General features: G+C 44.0%; 1 protein-coding gene across 1 annotated transcript in view; it reads right to left on the bottom strand.

Annotated features, from left to right (window-relative positions):
* The window catches only part of Armh3 (armadillo like helical domain containing 3), a 200,564-nt gene that overhangs the window by 67,875 nt on the left and 106,309 nt on the right, over positions 1-26,380 (bottom strand). The window contains exons 21-23 of the mRNA XM_057779848.1: positions 21,352-21,434; positions 20,383-20,509; positions 14,482-14,557 (exon numbers count right to left, since the gene is read on the bottom strand). Of these exons, the coding sequence (XP_057635831.1) occupies positions 14,482-14,557; positions 20,383-20,509; positions 21,352-21,434 (286 nt within the window). The remainder of the gene's footprint in view (positions 1-14,481; positions 14,558-20,382; positions 20,510-21,351; positions 21,435-26,380) is intronic.

Raw genomic sequence — 26,380 nt, 5'->3', positions numbered from 1 at the left:
CAGAATTAAGCCCAGCCTGGATCAATACTGAGTTTCAGGTCAGCCAGGGCTACATAATAAGACCATCTTGGAAGGAAGGGAGGGACGAAGGAAGGATGGAAGAGAGGAAGGGAGAAATGGAGGGATAGAGGAAGGGAGGGAGGAAGGAAGGAAGTTAAAGTACAGGACTGGAAAGATGGTTCCATGGTTAAGAATGCTAGCTGTAGAAGCCTGAGGATCTAAGTTCAGACACCAGCATGCATGTAAAACACCACACATACCACACACTCATAACCTAGCACTGTGTGGGGTAGACACAGAAGAATCCATGCTTTCTGGCCACCAGACTAGTCCAGGGTTCAGTGAAAAAATCTGTCTCAGAGGAAACAGGTGGAGGAGAGAGCAGGACACCTGACATCTTCCTCTGGCCTCCTCAGTACTCACAGGGCACATACCCAAATACTTCACATACACATATACCACTCACACAACACACACATTCACACAATGTCTAGGGAAATCATAGTATTCAAAGAAAATTAGAAGCCATGGCTTATGAAAAATAATGGAGGGGAAAAAAGACATTTTACCTACAAGAAAGCAGATGGAGAGATGGCTCAGTAGTTAAGAACATTTGCTGCTCTTCCAGAGGATTCAAGTTCAGTTCCTAGCACCCATGTTGGGTGAATCACAGCCACCCAACCTATCACTGCAGTTCCAGGGGATCTGATATCTTCTTCAGGTCTTCTAGCCTCTAAAGGTACCACACTCACAAGCAGACACACATATACATAATTAAAGCAAGAGATTAGGAATTTTTTTTTTTTTTTTTTTTGCTTTTCAAGACAGGGTTTCTCTGTATATAACTCTAGCTGTACTAGAAGTCACTCTGTAGACCAGGGTGACCTCAAACTGACAGAGATCCGCCTGCCTCTGCTTCCCGAGTTCTGGGATTAAAGGTGTGCACTACCACCATCCAGATAAATAAGAGATATTTAAAAAGAGAAAGAGGGAGGGGGAGGGAGGGAGGAAGCAGAACTCTCTCTCTCTCTCTCTCTCTCTCTATATATATATATATATATATATGCCATTTGTAAAAGTTAACATTCAGAAAACAAGGATAAGTTTTTTTTGAGTTGTGCATTTTTGTTTTATTTTGGTTTTTGTTTTGTCTTTTGAGAAAGGGTCTGTATTTCCAGGGATCATTTTTGTAGTCTGAGAAAGGGTCTCTTGTAACCCAATGGTCTCAGCTCACTATGTCATCAGGAACTGGCATTAAAGTCCCGATCTTCCTGACTGTCGGTCTCCTGAGTTCTGCGATTGGAGGTCCGTACCACCACACTGGGCTTGGTGCTGGAACTTAAGATTCTCAGTTCACAGAAAGAGGAAGACTCACAGAAGGAAGCAATTTCCAGCATATAAAATTCTGGGTAGCTTGAAGTATTAAGCACTGTGTCACCAAGTAAAAGGATGGATATATTTCTAAGAGTCAGGCTGATGCTTGGGAAAGAGAGTGGGATAGACAGTCTCTTAGAAAATCAAATGAAGACTTGCCCATAGACTCAAAAGGGCTTCTTTTTAAAGTTACTCTAGCTATAAGACAGGAAAGAGAAGAAATTAGGGTCTTAAACTATGCCTGTTGATAATTAGAAGTACGTATTTTTATTAGTTAAGCCATTACTAAATGTCAACATTCCATAGAAAAGTTCCTTTGGGGAAAAAATGATTTTTTTCAGTCAAAATCACTTTAAAGCAATTATTATCAGTAATTATGAAGTATCAATTATTATCGGTAAATATGAAGTAGCACTTCACTACAGGACCAGGAGAGTTGTGCTGGAAAAGCAGCCCACATTAGAGAACCAGAGGCTGGAAACCTTGGCTGGGAAAGAGCAAAGGTCCAGGATGTTTAGATGACAGCCGGTGTCTAGTCTAGCCTATGTCCACCTGGGGTGGCTTGAATAAAATGTCCCCATAGCCTCTGGCACTTAGATACTTGGTCCCCAGTAGGTGGTCTTTGTGCAGGGAGGCTTAAGAGGTGTGCTCTTAGCCAGGCTGTGGTGGCACACGCCTTTAATCCCAGCACTCAGGAAGCAAAGGCAGGCAAATTTCTCTGAGTTTGAGGCCACCCTTATCTACAGAGCAAGTTCCAGGACAGGCACCAAATCTACACAGAGAAACCCTGTCTTGAAAAACCCAAAAGAAAAAGAAAAAGAGGTATGGTCTTGTTCGAGGAAGTGTGACACTGGGGGCTGGGGTGGCTCTGAGAGAGTACAAACTGGCACCATGTGTAGTCTGCACTCTTCCTGCTTGTGTCAAGATGTGAGCCCTCAACACTTCTGCATTTCTGGTGGGAATATAAGCTGGTACAACCCCTTTGGATGTCAGTGTGGCGATGTCTCAGAAAATTAGGAAACAACCTTCCTCAAGACCCAGTAATGTCACTTTTGGGTATATATCCGAAGGATGCTCAATCGTGCCACAAGGACATGTGCTCAACTATGTTCATAGCAGCTTTGTTTGTCATAGCCAGAACCTGGAAACAACCTAAATGTCCCTTGACCAAAGAATGGATAAGGAAAATGTGGTACATTTACACAATGGAGTACTACACAGCAGAAAAAAATGACAGCTTGAATTTTGGAGGAAAATGGATGGAACTAGAAAACATTATTTTGAGTGAGTAACCCAGACACAGAAAGACAATTATCACATGTATTCACTCATAGATGATTTTTAAATATAAAGCAAAGAAAGCCAGCCTACAAACCACAATCCCAGAGAACTTAGACAACAATGTGGACAATAAGAGAGACTTACATAGATCTAATCTACATGGGAAGTAGAAAGTAGAAAAAGACAAGATCTCCTGAGTAAATTGGGAGCATGGGGATCTTGGGGGAGGATTGAAGAGGGGAGGGGAGGGGAGGGGAGGGGAGAGGCAGGGAGGAGAGCAGAGAAAAATGTAGAGTTCAATAAATATCATGGGAAAAAAATAAATAATTAAAAAAAGAAAAAGAAAGGTGTGAGCCCTCATCTCTGGCTGCTGCCACGCTTCTCTGCCGTGAAGGACTCTCTTGGAACCGGACGGCAAGCAAACCCTTCCTTCTGTAGGATGCCTTGGTAATAAAGCTTCATTCCAGCAATAGAAAAGTTAACGCACTACCCCGTAGCCCTGTTACATATGAGCGGATCCAAAACTCTTTCCCGACAACAGAAGTTCTAGGTCACCATGACTGACCCTTTGAAACAGTTTCAAAGATAAGGAGATAACAGCAGAAGCAGGAGAATAAAGAAAGGCAGCTCAACCTACAGACTTCAGGGAAAGCATCCCAAATCTACTAAATGTACCATGTGATAATGCCTCTTGCCCATCAGGAGCAGCACAACGCGACAGGTCACATGATTAAAAGTTGGGACTGAAGAACACCCAGATGTGGTTCTTCTCAGGGAGTCTAGAGTTGAAATTACGGATGAGAGTGCTCACTAAGTGCACACAGGTTGCTCATGCTGTTCTCAGAAAACAGAAGGGAGCCTGGGGTGTGGGTCACAGCAGCACACACACTAAACACACAAGGCCAGGGTTTGATCCCCAGCAGTACAAAGGGAAGGGGAAAGGAGGGCTGGGGCTGAGGTCAGGAATTTGCTTTCTTGCACATGGAGGTAATATACTCTCTGGACTGAGGACATTCTGCATCAACTTGCAAATTGTCCACTTCCCCAGTGCTCTCTGCAATCTCAGCTGCAACAGGGCTCAGAGCATCATCTTTTTTTTTTTTTTTTGGTTTTTCGAGACAGGGTTTCTCTGTGGCTATGGAGCCTGTCCTGGCACTAGCTCTTGTAGACCAGGCTGGTCTCGAACTCACAGAGATCCGCCTGCCTCTGCCTCCCGAGTGCTGGGATTAAAGGCGTGCGCCACCACCGCCCGGCTAGAGCATCATCTTTTAAATCACCTCAAGGTCCAGAATGCTCAGTTACGTTAAGCTTCCAGGAAGTAACTACGCTATCATCACCAGCCCAGTCACAGAGGTATTTCCTATCAATTACTGCCAAAAAATTAAGCAAATATTTGTGATAAGTCATGAGGCAAGAGAAAATGTCAGAGTAATTAATAAGCATGTGGATTGTTTGCCAAAACAACAAAATAAACTTTCCAGACTTAAATACATATATAAGATTTCTTTGAACTAAATCATAATGACAATAAAATGCTTTTATAAGCTTCCTGAAGTTAGGGTCTAAAAGTGCTTGCTGTGCAAACCTGATAGCCTAGATTCAGTTCGCAGAGCCAACAGTGGAGAGAGCGCTGACTCCCAAAGCTGACCTCCAACCGTCAGATGTGCTCAGAGTCATGTACATGCCCACACTCCCAAACTCATTCCTATCTCTCTCCCTCCCTCCCTCCCTCCCTCTCTCTCTCTCTGTCCCTCTCTCTCTGTCTGTCTCTCCCTCTCCCCCTCTTTCTCTCTCCCTCTCTCTCTCACGGGGGGGGGGGGGGGAGGAAAGGAAGGAGCAAAGGGTTCCTTGGGTTGGCTAATTATTCTCTTCTAAAACCCTGGACGCTGGCTGGGAGGTGGCTCCTTGGGTTAAGCACTTGCTGTGCAAGCCTGTGACAGAGGCTGGATCCCTACCTCCCACATAAAAGCCAGACACAGCAGTCTGTAAATGCAACCCAGTGCTCAAGGGCAAGGGCAGGAAGAGCTCTTGACTTGCTGGCAAGACCCAGGTTCAGTTTAGAGATCCTGTCTCAGAACTTAAAGTGGAGAACAGAAAACATCTGCTATTCAGGTATACAGGCAAATACGCACACGAATGCTACCCCTGAACTAAATAGCCCTGCACAAAGTGAGAACCTGGAAGTGAGTGTCTCAGTATGCATTTGGGCCCTGCTAAGAAGAGCCTTCCATTTCAGTCTAGTAGCTTGATTCAGGCTCAGCTCAAGATTGACTCCTTTTCTCCTAGGAACAATATTCCACAAATAGCCCCTTACTCGAACCAATAAAAACAGGCCGCAATCAGTAGCTTGATTGGAAGAAATGAGATGCAGAAGGCAGGGCACACAAGAATATCATCTATAAACCAATGCTGACTCCAGACATTTCAAAAGCACACTTAGTAACTCCTTCGAGTCACTCCATCAAAGCACTATGTCCTTTCAAACTCACACAGTCCTCTAACAAATGCTAATTAGTCCTGCTACTTTTGTACCCGTACTTTTCTTTGCTGTAAAGCTCAACATCAGAAGACAATGAGCTCTGACTACTCACATCCTGAATACAGGGAAGAACAAGCTATGGGCTATTAGCTCACCAGGGAATGCTGTGTTTAACACCTACACATGAGAAAACCTCCCACAAAGGAAATGCATGTATGTAAAACCCAAATACAGACTTTCCCCCACTGTTACACAGCTCCAAATACAGCAAAGGGAACAAAAGCAAGAGTCCTCACTCGTTCAGAAAATAAGAAATTCCTTTCTTGCTGTTTCCTTCTTTAAAGCAAATAAGTTTACTGAGATGGATGAAATATATATGTGCTACTTAGAGCTGCACAAAAGTTTCTATGTTTCACTGTAATTGAATTGGTATAAATCCTGGCTGGGCATAGAGGCATATATTTATAATATACAGGGAAAGTTAAGACAGGAAGATCATTTGTGCCCAAGAGTTCAAGGTCATCTTGGGAAACACCAGGGAAATATAGGAAAAGAAGGAAAGAGGGAAGGAAGGAAAGAAGGGAGGGAGGGAAGGAGGGAAGAAGGAAGGACAGACAAAAGCAGGTATGTCAGTGCATTCCTATAATTCTAGCAGAGACAGGGGACCTAAATGCCTAAATACAATCTCTCTCTCTCTCTCTCTCTCTCTCTCTCTCTCTCTCTCTCTCTCTCTCTCTCTCCTCTCTCAACAAGCCTGGTGTGGTAGTGAGTTCTTGTAATGTCAGACACTGGGAGATGGACCCCTGATGCTTATTGGCTGACCAGCCTAGCATAATGGGTGTCTTCTAGGCAATGAAAGACCCTGCCCCCCCCCCAATCAAGGGTATCCAGTACCTGAGGAGTAACATCTAAGGTTGGCCTCTGGCCTGCACATGTGAGCATACATATACTTGTGCATCCTCAAACAAACACAAATAGAAAAGATGAAAAAAAGAATTGGTAAAGAAACAAAAAAAATTCCACATCAGGTCCACATACAGAGACTGAATAATAAAATTGGATAAGAAAGGAGCTTAATTTTGAGACTGAGTCCTCCCTGAGAACCATCACAACTGAAACTCTAAGATCTGTATACTTGTACAACCAGGACAATTTTTGTTGTTGTTGTTTTGTTTTTGAGACAGAGTTTCTCTGTCTAACTCTGTCTGTCCTAGAACTCACTCTGTAGACCAGGCTGACCTCAAACGCACACAAATCTGTCTGCATATGCTTCCTGAGTGCTGTGATTAAAGGTGTGTGCCACCATCACATGACTCAGAACAACATTTGTAATAAATTAGTAATATTTATGCATTTGCTGTAATGATCTATCCTGTCCCTTTAAGAGACAAGCCCTGCCCACTTCCTCCTCTGTCCACTGAGGCAGGCAGATCTTCCTTCCTGCTTGCAGCCTGAGTCCCTTCCTTTTCTATCTCCCTCTCAAAGAGGCAGCTTCCACCTCTTCCTTCTCTTTCTCTTTTTCTGTCTCCCCCTCCCCCTGTCCCTCTCTCTGTTCTTCTTCCCTTCTCTCTTCCCCCTCCATAACCCACTAAATAAATATCCAACCTCACTTTGCATGGCATGCCTATCCCGCAGCATGGTTCCCTGCCCTGGGCCAGCCGCCTTCAGAGACCTGCAGCATGGTCTTGTGCGCTGTCCCTGCCAGGGACCCACTGCCTGCTACCACTCGGAGACATGCGGTGTTTCTGCCGCTGCAACCCATTTGGGGATCCACAGCACTTTATTTTTACCTTTACACTAAGTCCTTGGCTGACCTCCACGCGGTGTTCAAAGATGCGAGGAGAGCCTGGGAGAACAGAGATTAGATGTTCAAGGACAGCCTCTAACATATAGTAAGTCTGAAACTAGTCTCAGCTGCACAAGATGTCTCCTCAAAGGGGGCCGAGTAGACACAGTGGTACAGGCCTGCCATACTCAGGAAGCTGAGGCATAAGGATCACCACAGCCTCGGAATTCAACCATTCTTGAGCATTCTCTCTTAGGACACACATAAAGACCAAACAAACAATTTGGGGGCATCAGAGGACACTGTAAAAAATGAAAGGCAATCCATGGAATGGGAGAAAATACTTAAGAATCATCTGATAAAGGGTTGATATACATATTACATAAAGAACCCTTAAAATTCAACAACAAAACTCAACTAGCTTGGTATGGTGGCATAGGACTTTAATCCCCACATTTGGGAGGTAGAAGCAGGAGGATCTCTATGAGTTCAAAGCCACCTGATTTATGTAGTAGGGTTCTAGAATAGGTAGAGTTACATAGTAAGACCTTATCTTAAAAACAAACAAACAAAAAACCCAGTTGAAGAATGGGATGAGTGAGAATATGAGCAAAGAGGTCAAGACCATGATGGGGACACCACTGAACAGTCTACCTGAGCTAATGGAGCTCACAAACTCCAGCCAGACAGGGAAGGAGAACCACCATAAGACCAAACTAGACCCTCTGAATGTGGGTGACAGTTGTACGGCTGGGGCAGACTGCGGGGCCCCTGGCAGTAGCACCAGGATTTATCCCTGCTGCTTATACTGGCTTTTTGGATAACCATTCTCTTTGGATAGATATCTTGCTCAGCATAGATATAGTAGGGAGGGCCTTGGACCTTCCCCAAAGCAATGTGCCTTACTCTCTCTGAGGAGTGGATGGGGCAGGGAGGTGGAGGGGATGGGGGGGGAGTGGAAACTGGGATTGGTAAGTAAAACAAAAAGATAGTTTTCTTATTTTAAAAAATAAAATTTAAAAAAGTGGAAAAAAATAAACCCACTCTAGTACTACATGGGAAAGGGGAGAGCTAAGGCTACAGCTTAGTGTAGAGCACTTTGATTAGCACATCCCAGGCCCTGAGTGTGACCCTTAGTACTACAGGAGGGTGTGGAAGGGGGGTGGACATGGTGGCACCCTCAGGCCAAGCCAACCTGAGTTACATATACGCAGTTAATCACTGTCACCCCCACTTTTAAAAAAAAAAAGAGAGAGCTGGAGGGGGCAGGATTTGAATAAATATCTCTTCAAGGCAGAGATATAAATGTCTAAAAAAATTTGAAAAATGTTTAACATTATTATTAGTCATTAGAGAAATGCAAATTAAAACTATAATGAGATACTTCTTCACACCCATTAGGATGGCTAGTACCAAAAAAAGAGAAAAGTATTAACAAAAATGTGTAAAAATTAGGATGTAAAATAGTGCAGCCACTTTGAGAAATGGCTGGCAAGTTCTCCAAATGTTATATATAAACTATCATATGCTGTAGTAATTCCACTTCTGAATCAAGGTATTGAAGAGTTTCAGTAGAATCCTGTTTATATAAGCATCATTCACAGCATCCAAAAGGTAGAAGCTACTCAAGTTTTCTCAACATTACAACAGAGTAACAAAATGTGAAGATACATACAATGGAATACTATTCCACCCACAGAGGAAGTTCTGACACAGACTATACATGTTGAAGCACAAATATGATTCTGATATGAAGTTCAGGGCAGTCAAATTACAAAAATCAGAAAACAGGATGCTGATTGCCAGGTGCTAGAGGTTAAGGGTTAGGATGGGGGGTATTTAAAGAGTACCTAGTTTGGGTTAGGACTCTAGCTAAGTGGCAAAGGCTCGACTTTGAGTCCCCAGAACCACTCATGAATACATAAAGTTCTGGAAATGGATGATGGTAGTGGTTGCACAACAATATAAATATACTTAATGTCAAGGAATTATATAGTTAAAAGTAATTAAAATTTCAGCTGAAGAGATGTCTTAGCAATTAAGAACACTGGCTGCTCTCCTAGAAGACCTGGGTTTAATTTCCAGCACCCACATGGTAGATCACAACTATCTGTAACTCCAGTCCCAGGAAATCTGACCCTCTTCTGACCTCTTCTGACCATGTCTGGACACACATGATGCACAGACAGACATGCAGGCAGAACACCCACACACATGATGATGGTGATGATGACAATGATTGATGATGACAGAGAGGAAATGCAGTGCGGAATTATTCCAAGAGGGTTTTAAGCTGAGTTTAAAAAGGGCATGCTAAAATCACCCTCACCTTCAACAATCTTTACCTGAATCTCCTAAACCAAGAGTCTTAAACTGCACTACAATTCACAGTCCTAGCTATGACATTATGCAAAACCTCACTTTGCAGTGTAAACCAAATTAGGGCAAAACAGATGATTCGCCACATGGGTTTCAGGGCTTGGTTTGTTTCTAGCTATAGTCTTAGTAGACTGGGAAACATTGACTATTATAATAAATAATGCTTCTAGTCACCAAGTAAACAACATTACTATGGCTTCACTTTAGTGCTGTGTTGTAATGTGTGTAATGTTTCCTGATTTAAGGGAGTCGATCAGGGTCTGATACACACAAGCAGGGCTATTACTGATAAATTCTAACTATGTCGAGGGCAGACAACTACAAGCCATGGCCACGTAGTCCCTGCTGTTTATGTGTCATCAGCTCAGGGCCCTGCTCAAATCTTTTCCTTTAGTCTCAATTTACCCTATACTTTAGTCTAAATCCACTTCTCAGTAAACCAGGTTGCATCCTTCTGCTGAGTGCCTGAACATGAAACTGTAACTCCTTTCAATTCGTCAGTGCTCACTTTATTAAGAGAACCTCTAAGTAGGAGGCAGATATTGAAGCCCAATCGGGTGCATGAAAAAAGAGAGTTGGGGAGACCTTACATTTCCTTCTCAGCTCTAATTCTCTAATTCTGCCTTCTTTTTTTGTTTTTGTTTTTCGAGATAGGGTTTCAGTGAAGCTTTGAGGCCTGTCCTGGAACTAGCTCTTAGTTCTTGTGGACCAGGCTGGCCTCGAACTCACAGAGATCCGCCTGCCTCTGCCTCCCGAGTGCTGGGATTAAAGGCGTGCGCCACCAATGCCCAGCTAATCCTGCCTTCTTTAACAGCGCTTTCTAGGCCGGGGTGGTGGTGTGCACCTGTAATCCCAGTACCAGAGAGAGATGGAAGCAGGAAAGATCATATGTTTAAGGCCAGCCTGGACTACAAAGTAAACTCAAAATCAGTCTCAGCTACTAGCACTTGGTAGGTAGCAACATGAAGATCAGGAATTTAAAACCAGCCTTGAGTACAAAATAAATTCAAGGCCAGTTTAGGATACTGAGATCTGTCCCACATAAACAAATGAAAACCACAGAATGTATGGGGAGAAAGGAGATAAGCCCTCTAAATGAACCTTAAGAGTACCATTGGGTATTTTACTCTTCTTCTGAAAGGACACAATAGTCCCTCCGGGAGGAACAAGCTCTGCTTGTTGGTGACATCAGGTGTTCCAGTTAAAACTGCAGCTCTACACAGCTGTGTTTTCAAACTCTGCTAAGGATCAAACGGAAGAGAGGGTTGTTCAGACACAAATAACTTTGATAACTGCAGCAGCACGACTAAGCCACGAGAGACAGTGAGAAGCAGACCAACAGCACTTGCAGCGGCAAGCCTGCGGGAGGACTTTAACCCCCACTGCCACAACTAAAGCTCCAAAGGACAGAAGGTCTGGTCTGCGGTCATTCTGCTGCTTTCCACCTGCTGGGCAGGCTCTAAGTCATGGTGGTCCTTAGACCCACCACAGGCCAAGAGAGCCAAAGACACAGTTTTACACTGCCATCAATTAGCTAGACACCTCCCAGCTTGGACATAGGAAAGTTTACCTGCAGCTCATCTATTCTGGGGCTCTGGAAGAGCCCACTACAAGACAGCTGACAAGAGTTTGTTCACGGTGCCTTAGAAATCCTTCTCGGGTAACATCGGCACAAGTAACCTTTAGAAACAGCTAAAATAAATTTGTATACCACCACGGCTTTCCTGCTAAGCCTTTATAGCACAGTATGCCTTGAAGACTCAACAGTCAGATTTTCTGACACACACTCCTGTTTTCTCAATCATCCAAAGCCACAGATACACAACACAAACTTTAAAAGAAAGACAAAGAGGCAAAAGGAAGCCTGGCTCGGTCGTGCCTTTTTATCCTTCAGGTAAGAGGATACTGAACGAGACAACTGCCTCGATCACTCTCATCCAGCACCATCAAGATCCAGCTACATTAAAAAACAAAACACATTAACTCTTGCAAGACAGAAAAATAAAAGTAACTAGGAATTACTAAGCAAGGCTCAAAACAATAAGGCTAAAAATCAAGGTCAGGTGTAGTGGTGCATGCCTTTAATCTCAGCACTCATCAGGAAAAGGCAAGCAGATCTAAGTCTGAGGCATGCCTGTTCTACTATTGAGTTCCAGGCCAGCCAAGAGTACATAGAGAACTCCTGTCTCAAAGTTAAAGTGGGGTGGGGTAGAAAATTGGCTCAGCAGTTAAAAGCACTTGTTTTTGCAGAGGACCCAAGTTCAATTCTTAGCACCCAAATGGTGGCTCACAACTACCTAAAAACCAGGTGCAAGGGACTGCACAGCCTCTTCTGCCCTCCAGGTCCACCAGGCACACAAATGGTGTACTTACAAGTAACATAAAAATAAATAAAGAGCCAGGCAGTGGTGGTGCATGCCTTTAATCCCAGTACTTGGGAAGCAGAGGCAGGAGGATCTCTGAGTTCGAAGCCGGCCTGGACTATAGAGCAAGTTCCAGGACAGCCAGAGAAACCTTGTCTTGCGGAGAGTGGGGGAGCAGGGGGAGAGAATTACCATAGATACAGCAATTCTCCATATGGTCCTATGCCTCAAAGAAGAGGAGGTACAGCCTCTTTACTTCTTTTAAGAGAGTCTTGCTATATAGTGCAAGACAGTCCAGAACTCGTGAACATCACCTACTCACCTTGGTCTCTCGAGTGCTGATATTAAAGGTATGCAACACCAGAAGCAGGATCTCAAACACAACACCTATTCATAGCAGGGTCATGTTCAAAACCAAAAAGTAACAACAACTCAAGTGCCCATCAACAAGTGAATAGATAAAATACGGTGTAAAAGTACAATGAAAATATTACTTGGCCTAAGAAGGAAAGAGATTCTGGCATGCTATAAGAAGTATGAAACTTGAAGACAGCATTCTATATAGAATGATTACAATTTTACAGTTTCTCAGGAGCTAATGGCTGACATCAGCATCCCCATTTAATAGGTGGCAGAAAGGGTTCAGAGATGCTAATCTGCTCAAGGTCATATGGCAAACAGTAGCAGCAGCTTTTCTCACTTAATTTCATTCCGCCTTCTAGACCATGGGGAAAGACAGAGCAGCATAAGGCATTTCTCTGTGAACCTGGAACTCTGCATCTCGAGAAGAGGAGACTGGGCTCACAACGTTGCAAGGCAACCAAAGCAGGGTCTTCCAAAACACACCATCTTTGAGAAGCAGCTTCCTTGCTGGCAAAGTGCATTTTGAGGCAGGTGTGATGACAAACACCTGTCAACCCAGCCCTTTAGTAGAAGCAGAAGGAATAGGAAACAGGGGTTCAAGGTCACTTTTGGCTACATACTGAGTTCAAAGCCAGCCTGTGCTATGAGAATCTGTCTTAGGGTGAGCAAATCAAAGATATTTTAAGAAGCATATAACATATGCTACGGAGTTCAAAGGTTAAAAGATTAGAGAAGATGGCATGTGGACGAACTGGAAGGACACCCTGAGCCTAGCATTTAGCGGGTGAAAAGAGCCATCTGGAAGGAGCGAAGGTGAACAGCTCTGTCTCATCAGTGTGTGTCTCTGGTCTGGATTTAGTGTTAGAAGATTCAAACACATCTTTCCAATAATATCTTAAGGAAATTGAGTGGGTCCTTGCTGCTTCAGTCAAATACTTAATTAGCCACAGTGAAAATGATGTGCTTATTCTCTACAGGAGGCCCAGTTTGAGAACTGAAATGAGAGGGGAGGTCTGGCAGTCATGCAGACAAGGAAACGGCCATGGTGACTGGCATCTTTTCAAGGCTCAGCCCAGTTCTTCCAGTTACTTAGAGAAGGCAGAGAAACTCAAATCAGCTGCCTGGTGACCCTTGGGAAGAGTAAGGACAGCAGCCAAGGCAGAAACGATTGAAAGCAAAAGCAATGGAGTAGAAGATAAAGCAAACAGGCCTCAGACAAAGAGGAGATACCTGGAAGGCCTGGGTCAATACATGATAATAAACATAACATACATTATCTTCCTATGTACCTCATACTCTAGCCAGAACCTGGTGTTTCATTCAGACATCCAAGTCTGTCTTACTGCCCTAGGGTCACAAAGGGTAATCTGGGAGAAGAGTTTGTAATGCCAAATTCTTTTAGAAACTCACATTTCTTGTAAGGACCCACAAGTGTTTTGATTGCTTGCTAGGTACAGACAGGCATCTTAGGTGAGCTTTATAGATGTTTGCTCAGCGTCTCTAGAGGCAGCAGGCAGTCCAGCCTCACCCCAGGATCCCTCGGCCCAGCCCACCTAACACACAATTTCACAGCTTTCCTCTTGTTCCCAGGGGCGACACACACTGTAGTAAATCACTTCAGAGACATTTTACTTTAAGACAGAGAGAGGGAAGATAGGAATAAACATCACACCCTGCTCTTTCACACATTAGAATCTATACAAAGTTGTAAACACACGCTACTATTATTGGAGTGTCTGGCAAGCCTTACATCTGGAGCTAAATCAAGTTCCCCATCTGCCGGGTTTGCCTGTTTTATTCAACGTTAACTTCTTGATTGTTTGCAAAAACAATTTAATAACTGTTGAGAAAAAGGAAAATCATAGGCACAAAGGGAGGAAACAATGGGAGGACAGTCAACTGAGCTCAACACCAAAACCCTTTCCCTCCTTTCCCACTTACAGACCACTCCCTCCTGTGAGAACTGCTTCCTCCTGACTCAGTGAACCCCATGTCTGACACAATTTTATCCAACAAATAACAGCATTTTTTGTGACATTTCATAAGGACTAAAAGTGACTTAGCCCCAGGGATTTTGTTTGCCTGTGTTCATCACAAATAGAAATATCTATTTACAGTCACGTATGAGAGTCCTACGTCGCCATGAAGAGATCACAGTGAAGAGCAGAAAAAACAGTATGCACAAAGAACACTTTGGTAGCTAAGGTGCCTGCAAAGGGCGTGCAATCATCGCTCAGGTAGAAAATTCACACAACAGCCAGCACTTTGAGCTATTTCAATATGACAAAATGAAAGCCTCATGTACTCCTGCTTTTCTTGATCAGGTTTGACAATTTCTTCCACTCCTACAGACATCAGGGCTTAAAATAGTAGTGGTGCTCAGAGCGTTCGCCTTGGGAAGGTACAATAAACCTCAGGATGAGCAAGGAACTGTGAAAGGAATTCTCACTCCTTACCTGATATTAACCAATGCGTGTGTCACCTTGCTAGCTGCTTCCTTCCATTGGCCTGCGTTGGTAGAAAGCCTAAGGACTGTGGAAGGAAAGAACACAGATCTGTCAAGCTCTTGACACAAAACACAAACAGAGCTTGAGCCATTCTCCTGCTGTAAAACAGTCATCAAAAAAGGGCTTAGAGAATAGTTCAACTACTTTCTCCATGAATTTTCTTCTTTCTCTTACTTCTCACTTTCTATCAAAGTAGTCATGTCTCCTTCCCTGCCTTGGGCTTCTCCTAGGCCCTCCCAACAATGGGCTCCAAAACTTAGTTTCTATGTTCACTTGACATAGAAAGATGAAGCCATAGCTCAGTTGACCACAAGAGCATAAAGACCTGAGTTAGGTCCCCAAAGGCCCTAGAAAATGCCTGGTGTGGTTACACATGCTTGTAATCCCAGCACTGGTGAGCTGGAAACAGGTGGATTTGCTGCTGGCTAGTCAGCTTAGCCTTCTTGGCAAACTCCAGGCCAATGAGAGACCCTGTCTAAAATGATAAGTTGGACAGCTCTTGATGACCTGACACTGATCTCTGGCCTCCATGTACACATGCCTGTGCAAACACAGATATCTATATAGGGGTGGCAATGTGACAAGAACCTGCCTGCCATGTTTACTATTTCCCTAATAGCAAGGGTTATACTTGCTTGGCATGGAACTATGTAGACCAGGCTAGCTTCAAACTCACAGCTCTCCTACTGGCTGAGTTGCTATCCCTTCTTGTTCCATGTGTATCTTTATAAACTATAGCCATGCCGGGCGGTGGTGGCGCACACCTTTAATCCCAGCACTTGGGAGGCAGAGGCAGGCGGATCTCTGTGAGTTCGAGGCCAGCCTGGTCTACAAGAGCTAGTTCCAGGACAGGCTCCAAAGCTACAGATAGGACAAATAATCTTTCCAGGTAGAGTATGATCATGTTTCAATCAATGAATGAGCTGTTTTGCTCCCTCCTCTAACTTATATTGAGTGACCTGCAAAATGAATCAAAAGAAAGCAGTCACTGTCTGACCAAACTCTCTTTCACAAACACACTCATGGAGCAGGGGTGTGGGGGCAGAGAGAAGACAGAAAGCACAGTGAGCACATTCCCTGACAGTCATGGTCTCCGGACCACATGGGTGTTATAACCACACCATTTAGAATACACAAACAGCACAAGCACTCCCTGGATAAACAAATATGTTTTTGCTTTTCCTGTGTTTGTAAGCACACACACACACACACACACATTCGTGTGTACAAGTGCATATGCCCATACATGTGCATATAAAGACCAAAGATGGACTTCTTCCTCTACTGCTCTGCATCTTATTATTTTTTTAACTTTGCTAATTAATGTGTGTGCTTATGGAGGTGAGAGGACAATTTGTAAAAGTTGATTCTCTTCTTCTACCATGGGTTTCAAGGACTGAAGGTTATCAGGCTTAGAGGCACGTACCTTTGCCTGCTGAGCCATCTAGCTGGCCCCCCCACACACACACACCTTATTTTTTTGATACAGAGTCTCTTGCTAAATCCAAAAGGCACTGCCTGATTAAACTAGTGTCAAGACAAGTCTCTGGATCCTCCCGTCTCCATCTCCCCAGCACAGGTTACAGGTGCACACAGTCACACCTGGATCCTCCCGTCTCCATCTCCCCAGCACGGGTTACAAGTGCACAGTCACACCTGGATCCTCACATCTCTGTCTCCTCAGCACGGGTTACAGGTGCACACAGTCACACCTGGATCCTCCCGTCTCTGTCTCCCTAGCATGGGTTACAGGTGCACACAGTCACACCTGGATCCTCCTGTCTCCATCTCCCCAGCATGGGTTACAGGTGTTCACAGTCACACCTGGATCCTCCCGTCTCTATCTCCCCAGCATGGGTTACAGGTATTCACAGTCACACCTGGATCCTCCCGTCTCCATCTCCCCAGCATGGGCTACAGGTGCACACAGTCACACCTGGATCCTCCCGTCTCTGTCTCCCTAGCATGGGTTACAGGTGTTCATAGTCACACCTGGATCCTCCCGTCTCCATCTCCCCAGCACGGGTTACAAGTGCACAGTCACACCTGGATCCTCACATCTCTGTCTCCTCAGCACGGGTTACAGGTGCACACAGTCACACCTGGATCCTCCCGTCTCTGTCTCCCTAGCATGGGTTACAGGTGCACACAGTCACACCTGGATCCTCCTGTCTCCATCTCCCCAGCATGGGTTACAGGTGCACACAGTCACACCTGGATCCTCCTGTCTCCATCTCCCCAGCATGGGTTACAGGTGTTCACAGTCACACCTGGATCCTCCCGTCTCTATCTCCCCAGCATGGGTTACAGGTGCACACAGTCACACCTGGATCCTCCCGTCTCCATCTCCCCAGCACGGGCTACAGGTGCACACAGTCACACCTGGATCCTCCCGTCTCCATCTCCCCAGCACGGGCTACAGGTGCACACAGTCACACCTGGATCCTCCCGTCTCCATCTCCCCAGCACGGGTTACAGGTGCACACAGCCACAGCTGGCTTTTTAATGTGGAGACTGCTGACTCTGGTCTTCATGCTTGTGTAGCAAACATTTTACCTATTGAACCAACTTCCCGTCCCCTAAACATGTTGTTAAAGACTGTTGGGTTACAGAGATAAATGTGTGAAGTGTTTACAAACTATCAGGTATTACACAAAGGTTACATATACTACAGCATATAGATAAGTGTTGTGTAATAATTTCCTCTGAGATTCAAACATTCCATTGTGCAGGGAAGCTCCTTAAGCAGGAAGGTGAACAATTCAAAGGAACTTTAGGAAGTCCCTAAAACTGAGCATATTCACTAGGCCCCTAGCTGATAGAGTAAATAAGCCAAACTTCTGAGAGTCACTTGAAAACAAGCCAAGTTACAAAAAGGTCTCTTAGATGGGCCAAGCTACAAAGAAGACCCAGAGAATAAACCAGCTGCCTGAAGAAACAAACCAGCTGAACTGCCTGAAAGAGGTTTAGACCAGAGTCCCTTGGAAAGGTCACTTTCCAACCTGCTGAACGGCCTGCAGCCTAAGTAGTATGCTCCAGGATTCCAGTTTTCCTGAGCAGTCACTAGTGCTGGGTTGGGCCTTAGTGATGCAGCTAGCTGTCGAGTCATTTCTGCTCCTGTAAGTAGCTCCTCATCCAAACTCACAGATTTACCAAGTGAGATTTTGGTGGTATCTGTACTTTGGTCTATCCTGGGCTTCCTATCTAGGGTGAGCAGACGTGTATGCTATTCCCCTACTTTCTATCTAGGGTGAGTAGACGTGTGTGTTATTCCCCTACTTCCTTCCTATCTATCCATCTATCTATCTATCTATCTATCTATCTATCTATCTATCTATCTATCTATCTAGGTTTTTCGAGACAGGGTTTCTCTGTGGCTTTGGAGCCTGTCCTGGAACTAGCTCTTGTAGACCAGGCTGGTCTCGAACTCACAGAGATCCGCCTGCCTCTGCCTCCCGAGTGCTGGGATTAAAGGCGTGCGCCACCATTGCCCGGCTCCCTACTTCCTATCTAGGGTGAGTAGATGTGTATGTTATACCCCTTCAAAAATCTTGCAACACAAGAACAGGAAACCCAGAATCAGAGAAAACAAGTGATTGTTGTTGTTAGGGAGGTTGTTAGTTTGTAGAATTTTGATTTGTTTTTAAACATTTATTTAAGAGAGAGAGAATGTAAGTGTGTCTGTGTGTATGTACATACATACACCTACCTGTACGTGAGTCTAGTGATCATGGAGGTTAAAAGAGAATGTCAAAACTGGAATGGAAGTTTTAGGTGGTTGTGAGCCACTGACATAAGTGCTGGGATCCAAACTCCAAGTCCTCTGCAAGAACAGCAGGTTTTCTTAACTGTAGAGTCGTCTCTCTAGCCCAGTTTTTGTTTTTTTGAAACAGGGTCTCATACTGTAGTCCAAACTGGGGTGGGACTCATTATACAAACCAAGATTCAGGCAATCTTCTGGCCTCAGGTAGCCTCCTGAGTGTGGGGTTACATATATGAACCACCGTGGGTAGCTTCATCATTCACAAACTGCTTATCAGAACTGGAACCTGAACCTTGAGAGAATGTTCTATTGAGAGCTGGTGTTTGAACCTGGGAGGAAGGGATGGTTCTATGTCTGGTACTTGTAAAGGAGTGAGTAACACCATGACCTCTCAAGTCCACTGTTAGGCCCACATCTAGTCCTTGCTGCCTGCAAGAAAATAACAATATCTGTTCCACCTTGACCAAAGGTCAGAGAAGCCTATTCCTGTTCTTTCAAGGATATGACAGGAGGTTTGACCCAGGTAGTAGCTGCCTACATGATGCTTGGTCTAAGGTGCAGTTACTGCATGTCCTGCCTAAACAACAGAATGCTTACCTCATATAGTTGCCTGATGTTTCAGGCACTCAGATGATCTGAAGCAGATAACTGCTGTGTGTTCTTTGTGTCATGTTAAAACAGTCTTTTGCCTCCCCCCGTTTTGGATCGGGGTAATAAAAGCATATGGAAAATAAGCATGGGTGAATTCAGTACTCACTGGGTTGTGCTCCCACCGCCATACTATGCCTCTGTACTTCTTTGTGTGTGTGTAGAAATGTGCACGTCAAAGACAGAGTATAATCTAGGATGTTATTCTTTACAGATGCTATCTACTTCGTTTGTTGTTTTTTTTTTTTTTTTTTTTTTTTCTTTTAATCACTGCCTGGCCCATTAGCTACAGCCTCTTATTGGCTAGCTCTTACATATTGATCTAACCCATTTCTAATATTCTGTGTAGTACCACGAGCTGGCTTACCAGGAAAGATCTTAACCTGCGTCTGTCTGGAGTGAGAGAATCATGGCGACTCCTGACTCGGCTTCTTTCTCCCAGTATTCTGTTCTGTTTACTCCGCCTACCTAATTTTTGTCCTATTAAAGGGGCCAAGGCAGTTTCTTTATTAAATGAAAGTAATTCCTCCATCATTTCCCCTTTTTCAGGAAAGATCTTAACCTGCGTCTGTCTGGAGTGAGAGAATCATGGCGACTCCTCTGTTGTTTGTTTTTATTGGTTTTTGGAGACAGGGTTTCTCTGTATAACTCTGGCTGTCCTGAAACTCACTCTGCAGACCAGCCTCGAACTCACAGAGATCCACCTGCCTCTGCATCCCAAGTGCTGGGATTAAAGGCGTGTGCCACCACCACCAGGCTGCTGCCTCATATTTTGAGAGAGGATCTTTCACAGGCCTGAAGCTCACCAAGTAGGCCAGGCTAGACAGCCAATAAAGCCATCTTTATTGGGATCTGCCTGTGTCCACCCCGACAGCATGTGTCAGCATGCGCAGCTCAGTAAATGCGCACCAGGGGTCAAACCCAGATCCACGTGCTGTGAGACACATATCTGGCGGACTAGGGCGATTCCCAGTTCTTCACTCACTCTTTCTCCACCATCTTACTGGAACTCACTGAATCCATAGCTTCTCTCTAGCATATGCACCCGTCCGTCCTCCTCTGTCTCTCCCCCCCACGCCTCTCCACATCAGCGGGCAGGAAGCTATACAGCTTTCCACTGAGATGAAATCTGAGTGCCTAAAGGTGAAAGTCCCACACAGATTCTCCTGTTGCCTGAGAAGAGGGCAGGGCTTTGTTTGTTTATTGTTTTTAAGACAAGGTATACTTTTATAGCTTTGGCTTTCCAAAAACTCACCATGTAGACCAGGCTAGCCTCAAATTACATGCTAATGAGTGCTGGAGTTAAAGTCACATACTACCATGCCTGGCTGTGATGTGTTTATTTCTATACCATCCACCTAAAGACTCTTTTGTAGCATTTTCTTGGTATGTACCAGACAGACAAGGTACAGGGAGAAGAAGAACGAGAAAATCCTTACCCATGGAGTAGAGGTTATCAAAGCTCTGGTGCATGCGAATAATTTCATAGTAAAGTTCATCGTAGCTGCTGGGTGTTGGCAGGAATGTGTCACCATATGTGATAAACATGTTAAACAGGTTCACAATCTGAAAAAGAACCAATAGCCCATATACAGACATCAGGTTGTGAAGATCAGAAAAGCATTACTAGTGGTACGCTATAGCCATCTCTTACTGGTTTGCAACAAAACAAAATTTTGGGAAATGTAAAATCATTATTAAAAATTCACTTATATAAACTGATAAATTATATTAAATAAAAGCAATATACAAAGCATTGTATTTCTTACTTATTCTCTACCTTTATTCTTATCTATGCTTATAAAACTAATTTACAAAAAAAAAAATAAATAAATAAAACTAATTTACAAGCATGTGAAGGGAATATCATACAATAGGGTGCTATCGCACATCTTAGCCCTGCATGACTGCTGTCATGCTGAAAGCTGAAAATTGGCATCGTTCTACATATCTTGGGTGTCGTTCTACAATTTGCAGATACAACAAATCAGCATGTTCATCCCCCACGAAATACTGAACATTTACAAGCTGGGTAGACAATTAAATGGTTTGGTGGCCTCTTTCTCCCCTGAATTACCAGCCAGATAAGCATTTCTATGTACCCTTCAGAAGACAAGCACAGCGATGATGGAACCACTTATCTGGCTGGGAAGCTACAAAGAGACTGCAATGGTACATACAGTATAGTTTCTTGGTGAGATCAAGCTCAGTAATCATACACAGATGTAACCTGTATCCATGCCTCCCAGGCCAAATACATGCATAAAAGCGAGGACCATCAGGTTCAAGACTCTCATCCATAAAGGAACTCCAGCTTAGATCCCAGACCTCAGTTCCTATTACGAAGCAGTCCATTTCTACCTTACTATATTAGCTTCAGAAAAACATGCATTTTTATTAAAACTCACCATAAGGGCCAATGTAAAAATGTTGTGTTTGGCCAAAAGTACAGTTTCATTTGACATAAGGAACTTCAGCAAGTTTATCAAGGCTTCAAAGAAAAAAAACAGTAAGTTATTCAAATCATAATCAATATAATCAATAAAAGTAAGGGCCAGCAAGAAGGCTCAGTGAGCAAAGGTACTTGCTACCAACTGTGATGACCTCATCGGTTCCAGGGTGCACACATAGGAGAGAACTGGCACCCACATGCTGTCCCCTAACCTCCACATGTGTCCACATACACACACACACACACAAATAAATAAATAAATGTAATAAAAAATTAAGTAAATAAAAGCAAACTAGGTCTATAGAAATCTATAGGTCTGAAGTAAGTCTCAGCAACCAAGGCCTTTTTAAAACTGTTAACATATGACAGTATGTGTGTGTGTGTGTCTGTGTGTGTGTGTATAAAATAGGCTCTTAATAAAACACCACCATCTCACTGTGGTCGGGAACACTGGCACCTACTTTTCCCTAACAGCTGCCTTCTGGTGCCTATCACCCAATAGCTCTCACCCTCCCCCAATCACGAGCGTTGGTAATCACTACTCTGCATCAAGATCAGCATTTTCCAAACTTCCCCGTCTGAGAGAGAACACAGCATTTGTCTTTCTGTGTCTGGCGTATTTCACTGGCATACATCTTCCAATTCCACCCAATTTCCATCTGGCTACAAATGACAGGATTTGATTCTTTCTTGGGCTAAGTAATTTCCCACTCCTATATTCATACTATTTTTTGATGGGAAGGAGGAACTGTTGTGGTTGGAATACTTGGTCCCCAGTTGCTGGACTGCTCTGGAAGGGTTAGGAGGTGTAGTGTCGTTGGAGCAAGTGTGTCACTACAGGTAGGTTTGGGTTTGTTTTTTGTTTTTCTTTTTTGTTGTTTTTTGTTTGTTTGTTTTTTGGGGTTGTTTGTTTTTGCTTTGTTTTTTGTTTGTTTGTTTGGTTGGTTTTTTGAGACAGGGTTTCTCTGTAGCTTTGGAGCCTGTTCTGGAACTAGCTCCTGTAGACCAGGCTGGCCTTGAACTCACAGAGATCTGCCGCCTCTGCCTCCCTCCCGAGCGCTGGGATTAAAGGCGTGCGCCACCACCGTCCAGCAACAGGTAGGTTTTGAAGGTTTCAAAATACTTGCACCATTCCCAGTGTCTCTCTCTGTTTCCTGCTTCTGAATCAAGATATGAGCTCTCAGCTGTTCCTATTGCTATGCATTTGCTCAGCTATAATGAACTCTTAGGCTGGCTAGTATTTATTTATTTATTTATTTATTTATTTATTTATTATGAGTACAATATTCTGTCTGTGTATATGCCTGCAGGTCAGAAGAGGGCACCAGACCTCATTACAGATGGTTGTGAGCCACCATGTGGTTGCTGGGAATTGAACTCAGGACCTCTGGAAGAGCAGGCAATGCTCTTAACCACGGAGCCATCTCTCCAGCCCCCAGACTGGCTAGTTTTATCAACTTGATATTCACTAGAGTCATCTGAGAGAAGGAAACTTCAAGTGAGAAAATGCATCCATAAGATTGGGCTACAGGCAAGTCTGTAGGGTAGTTTCTTAATTAGTGACTGATGTGGGAGAGCCCAGCCCATTGTGGAAGGGGCCACCCCTGGGCTGTAGATCCTGGGTTCTATAAGAAAGCAGGCTAAGCCATGATGAGCAAGTCAGTAAGCAGCACCCCTCCACGGCCTCTGCATCAGCTCCTGCTCCAGGTTCTAGTCCTGCTTGCATTCCTGCCCTCAGGATTTTGATGGAACTGTGAGTGAAATAAACCCTTTCTTCCCCAAGTTGTTTTGGTCACGGTGTTTCATCACAGCAATAATAACCCTGACTAAGACACCTCTACACTCTGAAACCATGATACCAATCAGAGGCTGTCTTGTATAAGTTGCCTTAGTCATGGTGTTTTGACACAGCAATAGAAAAGACAGACAAAATTTGGACCACAGTCCATTTTAGCCTCAAATTCAGAATCCTCCTGCCTCTGTCCCTGAGTGCTAGGATTATAGACACATGCTACCATGCCTACTATACCATATAAATTTATGTGTATGTATACACAAACACATAACACATACATGAGGGGAGGGCAGGCTGGCCTCCAACTCTCTATGTAGTTGAGAATGAAACTTGTATTCCGTAAGCCCAGGGCCACGAAAATCTTAAGTATGTGTTCTACCACTAAGCTGCAACTCCAGACCCTTGCCCATTACTTATTGTATTTTTTTTAATTGATTTTTATCCCTTGCCCCCTTTTTTGCTTTGAGGCAGGGTTTCTCTGTAGCTTTGGAGCTTGTCGTGGAACTAGCTCTTGTAGACCAGGCTGGCCTCGAACTCACAGAGATCTGCTTGCCTCTGCCTCCCGAGTGCTGGGATTAAAGGCGTGCGCCAATGTGGCCTGGCCCCCTTGCCCATTTTTTTTTTTTTTTTTTTTTTGGTTTTTCGAGACAGGGTTTCTCTATGGCTTTGGAGCCTGTCCTGGAACTAGCTCTTGTAGACCAGGCTGGTCTCGATCTCACAGAGATCCGCCTGCCTCTGCCTCCCGAGTGCTGGGATTAAAGGCGTGCGCCACCATCGCCCGGCCCCTTTGCCCATTTTTAACTACACTTCCACCCTCTTCCCCTATCCTCATGTAGCCTAGACCAGCCTCAAACTTGGTGGGATTTTTTGTTTTGTTTTGTGGCTTTTTTTGGTTTGTTTCTTCGTTTTTCTTTTTTGAGACAAGGTTTCTCTGTGTAGTTTTGGAGACTATCCTAGAAGTAGCTCTGTAGACCAGGCTGGCCTCAAACTCACAGAGATCCCCATGCCTCTGCCTCCCCAGTTCTGAGATTAAAGGTCTCTACCATACCAAACTCAAAAAAGAAAAAATCTTTAAAACAAAAGTTTGATAATTTCTCTCCCATTTTGTAGGTTGTCCATACTGCTTTTATTTTTCATATGTGTAGTCTAGTATAATCCTACTTGTCATTTTTTTGTTTTTATTGTATGCACTCTTGGAGCCTTTTATCCAAGATCTTTTACTTATTTCCAATAGAGGAGATTGCACTAAGGGCCTTGTACCTAATAGATAAGTCTCTACCACCCACTGAGCAACAACCATTTTTTTTTTATTTTTTTGTATGTTTGTGGGGGTATGTACATATGATGTATGTCCAGGTTTGTTCATGCCATGGCATGTGCATGGGGACAGAGGACAATCTTGGGTGTCTGTTTCTTCATTGTTTTTATTTGTTTGTTTGTTTTTGTTTTTCGAGACAGGGTTTTGCTGTAGTTTTGGAGTCTGTCCTGGAACTAGTTATTGTAGACCAGGCTGGTCTCGAACTCACAGAGATCTGCCTGTCTCTGCCTCCCCAGTGCTGGGATTAAAGGCGTGTGCCACCACCACCCTCTTGTTTCTTCATTGTCTGCCACTGCATAAAGCTTCAGGGAATTCTGCTGTCTCTGGCATAGCGGCTAACAGTAGCAATGTCGCAATGTTGTAGACACGTGCCACCATGCTGGACTTTTATCTGGGCTCTAGGGATCCAGACTTAGTTTCACAAGCACTTTAGGAACTGAAACATATCCCCAGTTCTTTGTTTTCATTTGGAGACAGAGCCTCCTAAGTTGCCCAAACTGGCCTTAAACTTACTCTGTAGGATGCTTTGACTTGGCTTTTTGAATAGATGGCTTGTGCCACTAGGCCCAAGGTCTTTTTTATTTTGATTTATTTACTTTTGGTTTTTCAAGACAGGATTTCTCTGTGTAACAGCCCTAGCTGTCCTGGAACTTGTTCTTGTAGACCAGGTTGGCCTCTAACTTACAGAGACCCACCTGCCTCTGCCTCCCAAGTGCTGGAATTAAAGGTGTGCACCACCGTTCAGCTCCAAGATCTTTTAAAAGCTGATTAAAGTCTGTGCAACGTAGCTCGGTGCTGGACAGTTTGCCCAGCACAGACATGGCCCTGGTTCAATCTCTAGCACAGACAAAATGGTCTATTTAAGACAAGTAGGCCAGTGTGGAATCACATACCTGTAATCTTAGCACTTTGTTGGTAAAGACATGAGTGTTAACGAATTCAAGGTCAGCTTCAGCTACATAGTAGATCAAGGCCGGCCTGGGCTAAAGACACCATGTCTTTTTTTTAAAAAAAAAAAAAAAAAAAAAAAACAAAGCACCACTCTTCCAGGTGCATGTCTGCTTATCTGCCCATGTAAGATTTGAAAAGAATCTACTTCTCTTTATCATTTCTTACAAGCAATTAAGCTCAGAAATGTGATTGCTCAACTGACATCCTAGTGCTCCAAATTTCCTCCCACGTGGTGATTTCCCCATCAAACTTTTGCAATTTACAGTAAAAATAAGGTCCCCTTCCTCCTCAGACTGCTAGCATCTACTGTCAACAAGTTTCAGTATCATGTCTGTTTCAAACATCACTGCTAGAAGGGCCATGTATATATCTAAATGTTCCCAGATGTGGCAGATACACTGCATAACCCACAGCTGTACAACTACGCTATGGAAAGACAGTTAAAAGTTCTTTCAGGTGTGGTGGCACACACTTGTAATCCCAGCTACTTTGGAGGCTAGGACCCTTTAGATACAGGGTCTCTCTAAGTTGCAGGCTGAACCAAAGTCTAGGCCTACAAAGGCAACTTAGTAAGACCCTGTATCTAAAGGGTTGGCCTTGGCAGGCATAGGCAGGAGGACCATTGTGAATCTTAGGCCACCAGAATTATATAATAAGTAAGTTACAGGCCAGCACAGGTTATTGAATGAGACCTTTTCTAAGTTAAAAAAAAAAAAATCAACTCCCCAGAAATGTAGCATGTCCTAGCTCAATCATAGAGCACTTACCTAGTGGGCATGTACCTGTGTTCAATCTCTAGTACCACAACAATTAATATTTTTAAAGATTTTTTTCATTGCATTTAAGTGCACATGAGTCCCCATGCCCTTGGATCCCCTGTAGCTAGAGTTCTAGTTAATTGTGCTGGGAACCAAATTCTAG

The sequence above is a fragment of the Chionomys nivalis genome, chromosome 8 (assembly GCF_950005125.1).
Source record: "Chionomys nivalis chromosome 8, mChiNiv1.1, whole genome shotgun sequence".
NCBI classification, from domain to species: Eukaryota; Metazoa; Chordata; class Mammalia; order Rodentia; family Cricetidae; genus Chionomys; species Chionomys nivalis.
Note: the sequence above shows the minus strand (reverse complement) of the source record. Positions and strands in the feature narration are given on the sequence as shown.